This window comes from Argentina silus, assembly GCF_951799395.1.
Source record: "Argentina silus genome assembly, chromosome: 20".
Taxonomy (NCBI): domain Eukaryota; kingdom Metazoa; phylum Chordata; class Actinopteri; order Argentiniformes; family Argentinidae; genus Argentina; species Argentina silus.
In genome coordinates, this window is record NC_139674.1 from 3,373,630 (window position 1) to 3,388,882 (window position 15,253).

The 15,253-nt window shown below is 48.5% G+C and overlaps 1 protein-coding gene across 1 annotated transcript in view; it reads right to left on the reverse strand.

Annotated features, from left to right (window-relative positions):
- Positions 1-15,253, reverse strand: part of gramd4a (GRAM domain containing 4a) — a 39,319-nt gene that overhangs the window by 8,044 nt on the left and 16,022 nt on the right. The window contains exons 4-9 of the mRNA XM_083691689.1: positions 5,893-6,013; positions 4,708-4,772; positions 3,010-3,142; positions 1,318-1,343; positions 1,100-1,191; positions 569-660 (exon numbers count right to left, since the gene is read on the reverse strand). Coding sequence (XP_083547815.1) covers positions 569-660; positions 1,100-1,191; positions 1,318-1,343; positions 3,010-3,142; positions 4,708-4,772; positions 5,893-6,013 — 529 coding nt within the window. The remainder of the gene's footprint in view (positions 1-568; positions 661-1,099; positions 1,192-1,317; positions 1,344-3,009; positions 3,143-4,707; positions 4,773-5,892; positions 6,014-15,253) is intronic.

The following is a 15,253-nucleotide window of genomic DNA, read 5'->3' on the forward strand; positions in this document are numbered from 1 at the left end:
GACGCCGACACAGATTTGCTCCAGTGGTACAACACATTTTTGAACCTGCTTTTACTGTGCTGCTTCACAGTTTAAAGCCTTTTCTACCACAACATCGGTCGCCACTTTGTATCAAACGATGGGAAAACGACCATGTACACATACTCCTCGTGTCGGTCGTGTTATAACATTGTAATAATCAATATGACTACGACCACATGAACGTACAGTACCAGTCAAAAGTTTGGACACACCTTGCCAAGAGTGTGCAAAGCTGTCATCAAAGCAAAAGGTGGCTACTTTGAAGAATATCAAATATAAAACATATTCTGGTTTGTTTAACACTTTATTGTTCACTACATAATTCCATATGTGTTCCTTCATAGTTTTGATGTCTTCAGTATTAATCTACAATGTAGAAAATAATAAAAAAGAAAAGAAAAACCATTGAATGAGAAGGTGTGTCCACACTTTTGACTGGTACTGTACATGACACCAATATAAAGGATGTAGGGTGTTGTAGTACAGAGTGAAGTAGGGCGTTGTAGTACAGAGTGAAGTAGGGTGTTGTAGTACAGAGTGAAGGTACCTTGCGATGAGGTAATTCAAGGATAACCTCAGAATGGCTAGGAAGAGAAACATGGGGATGGCCCAACCATGCCAGGCAGCATTCATGTAGATCTGGTAGGGATGGGAGGGAACAGGGGAACACACACACACACACATTAGATAATACAGGGGAACACACACATTCATAATACATCATATCTCGAGACATACCATAAGGGAAGACGTCAGTGGTGGTGCTTACGTTACATTACGGCTCGGATGAAATGGTTAATAACACGGTAATAACCACGGTAATTACCAGACGTTACCGGTAACAAGTAAGACAATTACTTTGTCATTACAAGATAAGGCGGACTGTCGGTTTAATGCGTCTTCCCCCCCTTGTCTGAGCCGTAATGTAAAGCGTTACCAAGATGTCCGTCTAGAAAACAGCATAGGTCAAACTCTCGTGTTAAAGGTTTGGTCGGGGTGGTCGAAGTCAAAAGGACCACACACACTAGAGGATGGAGAAGCAAAAAGCCCCATAGGAGGAGATGATACGTCCACTCACAATGAAGGCTATTGCTGAGGTGTACACAGAGTGCCAGTTGGACAAGGCTGAGAGGTTCCTTAAGAAGTTTGTGACAGGCCTGGCTCCTCGCTCTGAAAGCACAAATTAAAATCATCTCCTTATTGTTGCATTTCAACCGCACCTGATGAGAATGAATGGAGCTCACTGGTGATAGCGTGACTCGTGGTTTTGAGTGCTTCAGGTAAAACAATACTCACTGAGTCGCCTCATGTTCTCTGTTAACCTGGATAGAGAGAGGAGAGGACAATGGCGGACGTTAGCTGAGGAGCTGTGGCGTGCGGTGGAACACACACACACATACACGCACACACACAGACACACAGACACACAGACACACACCAATCGGGTTATGAGTCACTCACTCAGAGAGGAGGAAAGAAAAGAAGTAATAACTCTCTGCTGTCTGCAAGGTCAGTTACAACACAGCGTTTCCTTTCTCTACAAACGCACAAAAGTGGCCAACTTCTAGCCAATCACTGGATTCTGTGTATACAGCCCTGCATTAGAACATACCCAAGGTCGAAATACTTATACAACATTTACTCCAAACACAATGAGCCAAGTCCTCCAATCAACCGTGGAAACCTCAGAGCCAGCTGCAGGGTGCTGTAGTACGGTCAGTTCACCACAAGGGGGCACACATACTGTATTCACATTACAGCACTGTCATTGGCTGAAACAGGCAGGGGTATACTGGCCAATCCACATGCCATAACAACGCAGCCTTCGGCCTATTGTTGGTAGTGTGGTATCCATCATGGGCTCATTTCCAAGGATGCAACGAACATTGAACACTCGGATAGAAATGTATGGCATCGAGCATCACCGGTATAGAGACATCAGTCTCTGTCAGGTGAAACAAGGGATCGGGGTCAGCTCTCACCATTTTGTTTCCATCTGCAACATTCAGCTCAGTTGACACTCACACCCCCGGCAGACGGCACCGGAGCGCCCAGCCTAGCACCAAAAGGTTCTTGCGGAAACTTCTACCCCCTCGGGCCATAAGGTTGATGAACGAATGGCTTTCCCCTTCACGACGGCCCCTCTCTCTCCCTCCATAACACACTCATCCTCACGCTGCCTATTGACTTTTCATTGACTTCACACTGCTGCTATCTATTGGTTCATTTGCAACTACAGATAGATATGTACTGTATATATTACTGTACTTATTCTTGTACATAGTGTACTTACCAGCTCCACAACTTACCCTTATATTGTTAATATCAGTATTTATTGCTAATAACCAGTGTTTGTATTTGTGTTTATACTACGCAATTTAGTTTGGTACATTGTGTACATTGTTGAAGTTCCGTGTAAAGCACAAGCATTTTTTATGACAAATAAAACGTTGAACTTTGAACCTTAAAGTACTTAAAAGGGATGGTTCAACCTATTTTAATAATAAAGGTGAACATTAATCTTACTCTTGTTCATTCATCTAACCCTAGTTGTCCTCATAGGCCTGGAGTGAAAGCCTCTCCAGTAAATCTACTTCTGCTAGGGTAAGACGCTTACCCTTTGCTCATAGTACGATGCACTTTGACTTTTACCATGAAAACAGGCTAAAACATCCCTTTAACTCACTAACTGCCAAAGAATTCCGGAACACTCACTACTGAGTGCCAGAGTGTTTTACCTAGCAACAACACTTTGATTGGCTACAAAATGAAGCATCATAATACATGCATTTTTGGTGAATTCAGTCACCCCGGCACTCTAGAACGTTGGCGATTTGGGCAACTTTATTCACCCTCGTCAGTAAATGAGTTACGGCCAGAGAAAACAGTCTCCTACTACCATCCTCTGTTACCACAGTAGTGAGACAGGAGTGAGACAGCAGTGAGACAGCAGTGAGACAGCAGTGAGACAGGATCTGTCTACTTCACCTTTTAGCACTTAGCGGTTCCTCTGCCTCCACCGTGTTCTCCTCCGGCTGGAAGCGGAAGTCCTCGATGTAGACCCCGAACGTGTCGTACATCCACTTGAGCGAGCGCGTGTACAGGGTCTCCTTCTGCTTCTCTGAGGGGCACAGGTAGACAGCGAGAGAAAGGTTCAAGTTCAGCTTAGAAGTTGGATGAAGCTGCTACAGTACAAGACACTCATCTATGGTCTAGTTGTGTGTTTCCACCTCGTAATGGTGAAGGCTAGATTTGATATCGGTGTTTCTAAGGTAGATTTGCAACCAACGACAAACTTCTTTATCTATTTTCTATCTTCTTCTGCCCGAAGCGGGTTATTGTATCGATCTAATCTGTATTTAATACAGAAAGTCCTCACGAAGAAATAGAACACAGGTGGTTAGGTTTTTTTTAAGCATTCCGGGTTAAGAGCCTGTTTTAATCAGAGTTAATACCAGAGGCCCATTAACCTAAATTACTCAGAGCTCTCCTCTACTCTGCCTTTGAGTGAGGGAGGAACCACACAAACGTGCACGCACACACACACACGTGTGCGCACACACACACACACAGTGCTAGAACTCCACAGGCCTGTCTGCCCTAGATTATTTGATCTACAAATGGAGCCCATTTCCAAAAATACTACCTTCCCAAGTACCCGCAGCTAGACGAACAACCCTTTCTAGAACCTCCAGCATAACAACCTCATTATTCTAACAACAGACCATCACAAACAACAACGAGCTGCGCCACATTGATGTAGCTCGTTCACCTCCTCCCGCCCCCCCCAAACAAACACACACACACACACACACACCAGCTACACACCAGTCACACACCAGTCACACACAACGCACACACCAGCCACACACAACGCACACAGTTGCTGTTGAACAGACTGCTGGCACTAATCTCTGTTTCACAAACATAAAAATGTTCTCATCTAATGAGGACATTCAGCATGGAGACAACAATGTCTCCTGATATAAACACTCCTGTCAAGCCACGGGAACATCTTAGAGGCACGACAACACACGTGCTTTATCATTCTGAATCCCCCGTCCCTCCTTCCCACACACAGACACAGGGGTTCCGCTCTGATGGGATTCCTAGAATAGACCCGACACACACACAAACCCTTCCAAGAATAGACCCTACAAACTCCCTTCGACCACTTCGACCGCTACCATACACACACACACACCCCTCCAAACCGTCCCCCACACACCCCCACAGTCACACCAGGTGTCAGCAGGGATATCCTGGGCCACTCTCCTCCCTGCCCTGTTCCCTTTCCGCCAGCGCTGCGGTCCTCCCCGACTCCGACCGGCCACTGGATCCCTTCCCAGAGTCGCTGGAGATGGGAGAGGACAGGCCCGTCTGGAAACAACCCTTTGCCCCCCCCGCCCGGTTTTATCTTCCCTGTTGGCTTCTCAGGGATGTAATTAGACCCAAAAGTAGGTGGAGCAGAAAGTTATCTCAGACCGCCTACAGTCGGTAAGGCAATGGCAGAAAGCCATATATTAAACCAAGCAGATCCAAAAACACCCAACCACACACACACGGTGAAGGGGGTGTCGGTTAGGACGCCGGGGTGTGGGACTGAGGGTCAATGTTTGTGTGTTTTCTAAGCAAGCCGGTTTATAAATCACCGTTCATCTCGCTCTGCTCTGCGACCGTGCTTACCTGTGCCGTTGTTTGAGGGGGACTGGGGTTTGTTACGAGCAGGCTGCGGAGGCGAGTCTTCCAACCTGACAACAGAAAAGAAAAAAGAAAAGAAAAAAAAAGACAGGAAACGATTGGGATTTAAAGTGATAATACACCAAAGCTTCGACCTATGGAGGGCGCTCTTGAGCTGGGCGGGTCCCCTAAATAGACAGCAAGTATTGTCAAAACATGACCTGATTGGGCAGATCGGGGCATACCTCCCTACACCCATGAGCAAAACAAAAGCATCATTTTTTGCAGGAGAAGAAGTCGTAATCGCTTAAAACCAAGGACTGCGTGAACTAACGAGATAAGTAATCGGGTAACATTATGTCATGAAGCACACAGTCAACACATCATGTGATGTCAATAAATAGTGATACAAGTTGTGTACTGCATCTTTAAGAAGACTGTGTACAAGTTGCATCGTATTGCCATGGATGTCCCTGTGTCCCTGTCTGACTGCAGGGCTAAGGAGCACGGGGGGAGACATGGTGACATGTCCTTTTGGCAGGAGTGGCGATGCCACCTGACTCCAGACTGGACTGGGTGACCCAGAATCGTCACCCAAGGTCTTATCTGGTTGCCAAAAGACACAGATGGACTAATTCCTTGGACTAGCATAGTTTTGCCATGTCATAGCTCCCTGGTTTGGTACGGAGGAGGCGCGTGACTTGTTTCTAACACACACACACACACACACACACACACACACACAGAGACACACACTGCGATGCACATACACAAACTGCGACACAGACACACACACACACACACACACACACACACTGCTCCTTGAGGAATTCCCTGCCTTGTGCCAAGCAAGCTGTGGGAATGTCTATTTTTAACAGGAGGCATGAAGAAGAACTGAAGAACAGATCACTGGGGCTGGCAAACGCACACACACGCGCTCACACGCACGCACATACACCACACACACACACACACACACACACACACACACACACACACACTTCCAGAGGTCTCATAGCACAGCACACACATACACAGACTTCCAGAGGTCTCATAGCACAGCGCACACACACACACACACACACTTCCAGAGGTCTCATAGCACAGCGCACACACACACACACACACACACACACACAACTCTTTCTAAGCATTCCCGGGATAAAGACTCTTTCTATTCGTGTCACCCACCTGGCTTTGAGCACCTCGTTCATCTTCTGCTCCAGGTCGACCCGCCTCACTCTCTCCCTCTCCAGCTCCTGCTTCAGCGTGTCCACATTGGTCTCTTCTCTCAGCTTTCTCAACTCTTCCTCTGGAAACCACAACAACAAAAAAGACACACCACATGAATGTCTGGAAAATCATCCCAAAGTATAATAAAAATGTTTTATTAGTCCTCTGATAGTAAAATTAAAAAAAAAAAAATCATCATGGCTGTTGATTTCGATAAAAGCACACATTAATGCGTCGTTGCTAACCTGAGTTGGCATTTGCTGCTGCTACGCTACGCTAAGCTATGCTATGCTAGGTCCATTAGAGAATAACAGTTCAACTAACGCGAGTTACAGACAGTATGCTGCTATGCTACGCTAAACTATGCTAGGTCCATTAGAGAATAACAGTGTAGCTAACCTGAGTTAAAGACAATATGTTGCTATGCTAGCTCTGTCCATTTCAGAATAACAGTGCAGCTTCATCCGATATGTGAATCATCTGATCGTGACCCCATTGTAGAGACTGACCCCCTGCTGTGATGCAGCTGTAGAATGATAATGACTGGATGAAACACTGGGCCTCTCAGTCCTGCCCGTTTCCATTCATGGGGCGGTTTACACACTGACAGAAGAGTAAAGGGGAGGTTTACACACTGACAGAAGAGTTAAGAGCCTGTTCAATATTTACAATCAACACCTGACACACAAGGAGACACTCTAATGACCCCTCTCTCCTCCTTTCTCTTCCTCCCCATCACTCTTACTCTGCCCTCTGTCTCTCTCTCGCCCCCCCCCCCCAGTCTCTCCCTCGCCCCCCCCCCCCCCCCCAGTCTCTCCATTTTGTCTCTCTTTCTATTTCCCACATCTTGCTCTCTCTCAGCTCTCGCCTTCTTTCTCCTTCCTCTCCATTTCCCCTGACCCACCTCCTCTACATCCACCCCGTCCCCCATCCCCCCCTCCACCTCCCTCACCAGACTGGCTCCGTCCCCAGCTCCAGTGTCAGGTGATTGTGGAGCTGATGTCGGTAGGTCCTGTGTATCCTTCGCCACCTTTTGTCCCCTTCGCTAAAGAGCCATGAATATTGGAGGAGAGAAGACAGCTCTCCTCACACTGCCACAAAGGCTGGGGGGTGGGGGGACGGGGACGGGACTTAGGCCTCCTCTCGTATAATATAATACATGCCCTTGAGCAGACGCTTTTATCCAAAGCGACTTGCAGTACAGTGAGACAAAAAAAAACATAAAAAATAAAATAAAAGTGTATGTATGGTCCCGGGGGGAATCGAACTCACAACCAGCATTGTTGGCCGTGCCATGCTCTACCAACTGAGTCACACAGGATCACCTCTACAGCCCTCCCCTCCCCTCCAATCAACCCCCTCCCCTCCCCCATCTCCAAACAAGTACTTTGTTTTAAACAGGTTATATTTTGGATTTGGGACTGTGATTGCTCACCCAGCCCCAGATAGTGTCGGAGTGAAAGTGAAGCGGGCTTTGGACTAGTAAACCGAGTAAGGCCGGGTTTTAGTCATCACATTTAACCTACTACATATCCTGATTGAAGTATTCAGTTGGCGGGGGGGGGGGGTTGATAAAAGCCACACTGCAGTGAGAGCATCTAGCAAAAAAAAAAAGCTAGTCTCGTCTTCAAAATGTGAGTCACGCATTAGAAAAAAAAATAACCAACAGCACAATGCGAAACTGCTAACAGGACTGGGAACACACAGCTCTAAGGTCGAACAATAAGTCTCAGTCTCCGGTGTGCACAGCCTGACTCTGGTCCCCCGGCTAACTATCTCTCACACAACAACCTTCGACTGAGCTGAGAGGAAAAACACTGTTTCACCAACACGATCCAGTTTCTCTGTAAAGAGACTATTCTTTCTGTTCTTTTTTCTTTGGATGAAGACAAGTTGGGCTGTCGCCGTTGTTATTTGTGACCGTCCTTGAACCGATACTCCCCACAGAGGAGCGTGGGGCTGAGGGCTACGTTGCGTTGCGTTGTTTTGTAGTGAGCAGGCCATCACAATAAGAATGTCAATAAGGAGTTACGACTAAACAGCACGACGGGAACTATCAGAAAATGCCCACCTGCTACACCGTACCTACGCCTGCAATCAATCAATCAATCAATCAATCAATCAATCAATCAATAGAACTACCCGGGTCTGTCAGACGCACACTGGTCGTAACACACTCTGACGCGAACGCTGCATCGTAATGAAGACAGTGCCATGTCATTAGGAGTCCATTAATATACAATAGCAAGCCTGGAGCCAGTCTAGCATGGTGTATGATTAGCCAGCCCTGTCACCAGCCTCTACGTGACAGACTACAGAGGGCCGTGATAGACATAGCCATGGGCCAGTCTGAGTCTGGGAGGACGGGAGGGAGGGAGGGAGAGGGAGGAACTGAGAAAGGTAGGGAGGGGAGACAATGAGAAAGAGAGAGAGAGAGAGTGAGAGCATAGATGCCTCCACAGTGTGGGTGTATGTTGTGTGTGTGTGTGTGTGTGAGAGAGAGAGCATTAGATGCCTCCACGGTGTGGGTGTATGTTGTGTGTGTGTGTGTGTGTGTGTGTGAGAGAGAGAGAGAGAGCCCGCCCATTGCCCTCCTGCAGGGAAACATGTATAATTCACACAGGCTCCTCTGCCATCTCCTAATTAAAGAGTGTAGGATTAATACCATAGCACTCCTCTCCCTCCCTCCCTCCCTCCGTCTCTCGCCCTCTCTCTCTCTCTCTCTACCTGTTAGCCCTCATGTAACATTCATCAGCACCTCTGATATGATACCCCCAGCCCTGCTACCTCACCATGCTATCATAACCTACATCTGAGGAGCTCTCCTCTCCCCAGCCAGACAGGACCTGACAGGCTGGAGCTCTCCGTCCCTCCCTCCCTCTCTCTCTTTCCCTCTCTTTCTCTCTCTCCCTCCCCCTCCCTCTCGCCCTCCCTCTCTTTCTCTCTCGCCCTCCCTCTCTTTCTCTCTCTCCCTCCCTCTCCCTCTCTCCCTCCCTCCCTGACTAATGATGGCCTGCAGGGGGACGTCACGTTGTGCCAGTGTGCACTTGGGTGAGGTGCTGGGATGAAAGCTCCTACCACCTAATGAGGATCAACAGGCGTCATGCAGGTGGTGGCGGTTCCAAGTAGGCTAGCTCTCTCCCCGGCGCCACGACACCCCAGCTCTAATGACCAGACGCTGTTTAAAAGACAGACAGTGGGGGTCAGCTGGGTGCTTCCTGCCTTGGAACCTGTCACTGTGTATAATGTTGAAAAAAAAAAAAAAAAGTACAAAAAAAAAAGTACAAAAAAAAAAAAAAAGACCTTGATTTAAAAAACAAACAACACCACCAAGATACAGAGGCAGAGATTCGAGGACATTGTGCAAAATGAACCCCTACCCCACTCTGCCACTCCTGGTCGATATATATATACACGAGTGAATCAGTCTGTATTCAAACCGGCACGATGCAATCAAGGGACACAACAAAAACAGTTGAAGAGGTTCTGCTCCGCCTGTTCAGACCCGACCCGTGGGCCACCGCAGGAGGAAACAACTCCAAACCCATCAGAAAGGGGAGGGGCCGGCCGGCGAGACGGGATGGAAATAGAAAGGCAGCGGCTGGGTGTCGCTGCAGGGGTAATGTAGCTCGTCACAGTTTCGCTACGGACGTGCGATCGATCCGAACACTCTGATTGGTTACACTCCAGGCGATATCTCTCTCTCTCTCTCTCTCTCTCTCTCTCTCTCTCTCTCTCTCTCTCTCTCTCTCTCTCTCTCTCTCTCTCTCTCTCTCTCTCTCTCTCTCTCTCTCTCTCTCTCTCTCTCTCTCTCTCTCTCTCTCTCTCTCTCTCTCTCTCTCTCTCTCTCTCTCTCTCTCTCTCTCTCTCTCTCTCTCTCTCTCTCTCTCTCTCTCTCTCTCTCTCTCTCTCTCTCTCTCTCTCTCTCTCTCCTCCACCCCCCCCCCCCCAACCCTTGCTCGCACTTCAGTGCTGGTGTGAATTAGCACTTAGAAATAGGGTAGAAAGTCCTGAAACTCAGCGGGCAATCATCTTTCTCCCCTGCCGGTGCCATTACATACCCCCTCCTTCCGGAACACTCCGGGAGAAGGGCCTTAGGATAACACGTGTTTGTTCGTGTGTTCAGTGTGTGCATAAACGGGAATTCAGGTAAACATGCTTGTTAGTATGTTGAAGTGTGTTTGTAAACATGTTTGTGTGTGTGTGTGTGTGTCAAAGGTCACGAGTAGGCCCTAGTTTCACTGTGTAAGTAGCTTAGCCATGGCCAAGGTGCTGACTGCTAGAGAATGCCTGTAAACCTATTATCCAAACTGACAGCTGAGAGGCGCAGACCAGACCAGGCCAGACCAGACCAGACCAGACCAGGCCAGGCCAGAACACACCTGGCCAGACCAGGCCAGGCCAAGAGTAGAGTAAGGCACGTTAGGTAAACCAGGGCCAAATGACCTGTTGGCTCAGGGCTGGGTCTCACTCCCATCATCTCTCTACCACTGTGCCAAGGGAGGCTGGTGGAGGGAGAAATCGGAGGACAGGCTCATTGTAATGGATGGAACGGAATAAGGAATGGGATCAAACACATATCAAACGCGAGCTTGATGCCATTCCTCATTCTATTCCATCTCCTCCTCTGACCTCCCTCTCTGTCTCGATCTCTTTCTATCCATGTCCCTCCCTCTCTCTGGCCTCTCTCCATCCATCTCAATCTCTTTCGATCCATGTCCCTCCCTCTCTCCCTACGATCTCTGTCTCTCTTTCAATCAATCAATGTCCCTCCCTCTCTCCCTCCCATCTCTCTCTCTAGCTCTCCCCCTCTCCCTCCCCCCCCCCCTCTGCTTGTGTAATTGCTATTGAATGTGGTAGAGTAATCAGGCAGGCCCGGTCACACTCTGTCACTCCTCGTCCCATCATCAAGGGCAACGAGGTGGACACTGGAATCTCTGTGTGTGTGTGTGTGTGTGTGTGTGTGTGTGTGTGTGTGTGTGTGTGTGTGTGTGTGTGGTGTTGTACAGTCACAGTGTGTATTGACCTGCAATGGCCTGTGCAAGCGTGCGTGTTTATGATTGTCATATTGTGGTACTGTACAGTGTGTGCTGACCTGAGCTGGTATGTGCTCTGCTGTATGTGTGTGTGTGTGTGTGTGTGTACACTGACCTGAGCTGGTGTGTGTGTGTGTGTGTGTGTGTGTGTGTGTGTGTGTGTGTGTGCGTGTGCGCATGCATGTGCTGACCTGGTATGTGCTCTGTGTGTGTGTGTGTGTGTGTGTCCTAAAGACCCCCTACAGATCGCGCCTCCACCACAGCCCGTTAATGTGGAAATACTGTCCCTGTACGATCCGTCCTGCACTCTACCAGAAGAGCAGGAGGGGACAGTCCAGCAGTCTGGGCCAGGGCTGCTAGTTTAGTTTACCCTGGGTCACAGTGGCACAGAAGTCTGTTTCACTTCTCTTTGACCGCTATGAACCTCAGTAAACCAGACATCATCCACAACAGAGCGACAAACCCGTGCTCAAATGTCACGCTCGGGAGAGAAATTCTCCTTAAAATAGCTGTGACCTTCTTTCACAAGTCTCTGTGGATCAGTTCTTCGCTCTCTCTCTGATGGAAAACCCCCCCAGAATCGTGAAGATAAGTACCCACTTGTTCACGTGAGGAAAATCAGGGTTGATCTCCTTTCAACGCATACATCCTCGGTAATCCGTTACCATAAGTCACGGCTATAGAGGTTTAGACAGAGATTTGCCATTGGTTTCAGCGAGTACGCCTGTTCCACTGTTTCTCTCTCTGTGGTTCGAGCAAAGAGACTGGATATCAGAAGAGGGATGAAGGGGCGGATGAAACAGAAAGGCCTGATCAAGCGGATGTCTGATGAGCAGTGTCACAGTGGTAATGGCAAACACCGCAAATGTGCACAGACTGGTTTGGTTTCCTTCTACTTCGATACACGGTATGGCGGGATTCCCAACTGAGCATGTGTGGCAGGCACTCCTTTGGAATAAATATATACACATATACACATATATATACACACATATACACATACACACACACACATATACAGTACCAGTCAAAAGTTTGGACACAAACTTGCCAAGAGTGTGCAAAAAGCTGTCATCAAAGCAAAAGGTGGCTACTTTGAAGAATCTAAAATATAAAACATATTCTGGTTCGTTGAACACTTTTTACAATGTAGAAAATAATTTAAAAAAATAAAGAAAAACCACTGAATGAGAAGGTGTGTCCAAACTTTTGACTGGTACTGTATATCTATTTTATTTTTATTTTTTTTACAAAGATGGAAAAATCGAAACTGATCGTGTTCATTTAGATTCAGAGCAAACCTACCAACCGACAAGGGAGAGGCAATGTTCCCTCTTGCCAAGCAAAATCCTGATTTTTGTCTGCCTAGTCTACTTATTGACCAGGAAGTGCCCCATTAGAGAACACTGTGCTTTCCATCCTCTTTGGTTAGAGAGCCCTCCCTGTCTGGTCCTTGATGATAACAGCTCTGTCCAGTCCCAGTTAGAGGCCCTTGGGCCAGACAGACCCAGGGAAGGGACCCATCTGAACATGGATCACCTAATGAGGCAGATAGACACAGAGGTCAAAGGTGACATGCTGAGGCAGACGGGAGACAGATGACGCAGGTGACGATACAGAAGCAGACGGAGAGAGAGAGGACTGAACTGAATGAGGCGGACGTGGAGAGAGAGGGTCGTAGTTGCCAGAGACCGGAGATGACTGCAGTGGTGACTGAGGTTGAGGTTGGGAGTAATGTGATGAGGCAGACGGACAGAGGTTAGAAGTGACTTACTGAGGTTGAAGGTTAGAGACTAGTTGATTTACTGAGGTTGAGGTTATAGACCACTAGTTGATTACTGAGGTTGAGATTATATACTAGTTGACTTACTGAGGTTGAAGGTTAGAGACTAGTTGATTACTGAGGTTGAGATTATAGACCACTAGTTGATTACTGAGGTTGAGATTATATACTAGTTGATTTACTGAGGTTTAGGCTAGCAGGAACGTATTGTGGTAGACAGAGAGACCAGTCATAGCTGACTAACAGTACTGAGGTTGATGTTATAGACCACTAGTTGACTTACTGAGGTTGAGGCTAAAGACTAGTTGACTTACTGAGGTTGAGGTTATAGACTAGTTGACTTACTGAGGTTGAGGTTACAGACCACTAGTTGACTTACTGAGGTTGAGGTTACAGACCACTAGTTGACTTACTGAGGTTGAGGTTATAGACTAGTTGATTTACTGAGGTTGAGGTTACAGACCACTAGTTGACTTACTGGGGTTGAGGTTACAGACCACTAGTTGACTTACTGAGGTTGAGGTTATAGACTAGTTGACTTACTGAGGTTGAGGTTGCTCTTGTGGATGTTAATCCTGTCTGCCGCTCCCTCGAAGAGCAGCTCCAGGTCTGGGCTGCGACCTTCCAGCTCTGACACACACATCACAGCCTAGACCCCCCCCCCCCCTGGCCCAACCCGCTCACAGAGGTAACGCACAGGACAGACCAGATACCCCCGATGTAGCCCGTTCACATAACAACACCACCCACCCCCCCCTCCACCGTAGAAGAACACGGTAACCCCCCAAACTCAACCCACTCACTAAAACCCGAAAGCGCCGCACTCTTGATACAGCTGGCAGGAGGCAGCCATGAATCCACGACTTGGGTCTCAACCCAACTCTCCGATAACCCCCCCCCCCCCCCGCCGCGCCCCCCCGCAAACCCACGTCACTTTAGCCAAGCAGCACCTCAGTTAGCTTATCGTCCCTCCTGCAGGTCCGCCAGCCTCATGCAGTGACGCGTCAATACACACTGCACCATCCAACCACCGCTGAGCGACCTCCAGGAGAAGAGAATGAGGCTACAGTACTGTATGTGGGTCTGCTGTAAGCTTGGCTAGGCTAGGTTGAGGAGAGAGGGAGAGAGAGAGTGATGAGGGGGTGGGGACAGGCTGGTGCAGTCTGTAGAAGAGAGAGAGAGAGAGAGGGAATAGAAGAAGAAGAAGAAGAAGAAGAGAGGGGGACAGGCTGTTGCAGGCTGCAGAAAGAGAGAGAGAGAGAATGAGAGAGAGAGAGAGAGAGAGAGAGAGGTGGAATACTGCCCAGCTTATATGGCCTGGAATCTCAACACCAACACTGGGCCTATACAGTACAGCAACAGAGCTGTCCCTACAGGGCAGAGTGTGTGTGTGTGTGTGTGTGTGTGTGTGTGTGTGTGTGTGTGTTGTGGACGCAAGCAGAGCAAATTCCCCCCCCCCCCCCCCCTCTCTCTGGGCTTAAAGACCAGAGAGGAAAAGTACTGTGAGATTTCACTCACGGTAGAACAATGGCTCCTTTCACTGTTGAGGGAGACCTGCTGTTGGACTGGGACGTCACTGTTCACATTATGTACAGTCTTTACGCTACGATGCACTGCACTGGGAGGACTGGGACCGGTGGTTAGCGTAAGAGACAGCGGTGTGTCGAGATCAATGTAGCACACGACACCAATAGACCTGATAGAGACGGAGCTCGACAGGTACCTCACCACTAGCTCAGAGACACACACACACAGAGAGAGACACACACACACACACACACACACACACACAGAGAGAGACACACACACAGAGAGAGAGACACGCACACAGAGAGACACACACATACGACCCAGCCTCTGACCTCCCAGACCACACTGTCAGATAAGAAGATATATCTCTGTAATACTGACAGCATGGTGACATCTCTCCACCCCCGCGTGACCCCGATGTCATCGTCCTGCCCCGCATCATGTCACTCATGTTCTTTAGCCCTGGAACAAACCAACACTTGGAGAAGGGGGGGGGGGGGATCTACACAGGGGTGTTAGGGAAGCGTCAACCCTAGTTGGACCGGTCCAGTCAAGTACGCTTAAGATAAACGCCACAGACCGTCCCTCGTTCCCGTCAACTGACACAAGTCCACGAGATAAAAGTCCTCCACGATTCAATCTCACGTCAAACACAATGACATTGTCTGTCAGCACAGGAAGGTAATCTAATAACAGTTGTCTGGTCCTCTCCTCAGAACTCTGTTCTCGGAGAAGTGGAGGGGTAGGGGAGGGGTAGGGAGGGGAGGGGAGGGGAGGGGTGGGGTGGGGAAGGGGTGGGGAGGAAACCACCGGCCGCTGAGTCTAAGAGAGAAATCTAACTTTCCTGCCACAACGCAAAAGGAGCTGTCCGCAACAATGTCATATCTGTTCAACAGACCCCCCACAGAGAGAGAGAGAGAGAGAGAGAGTGAGAGAGAGAGAGAAACAGATGGAACGGATACATGCATCG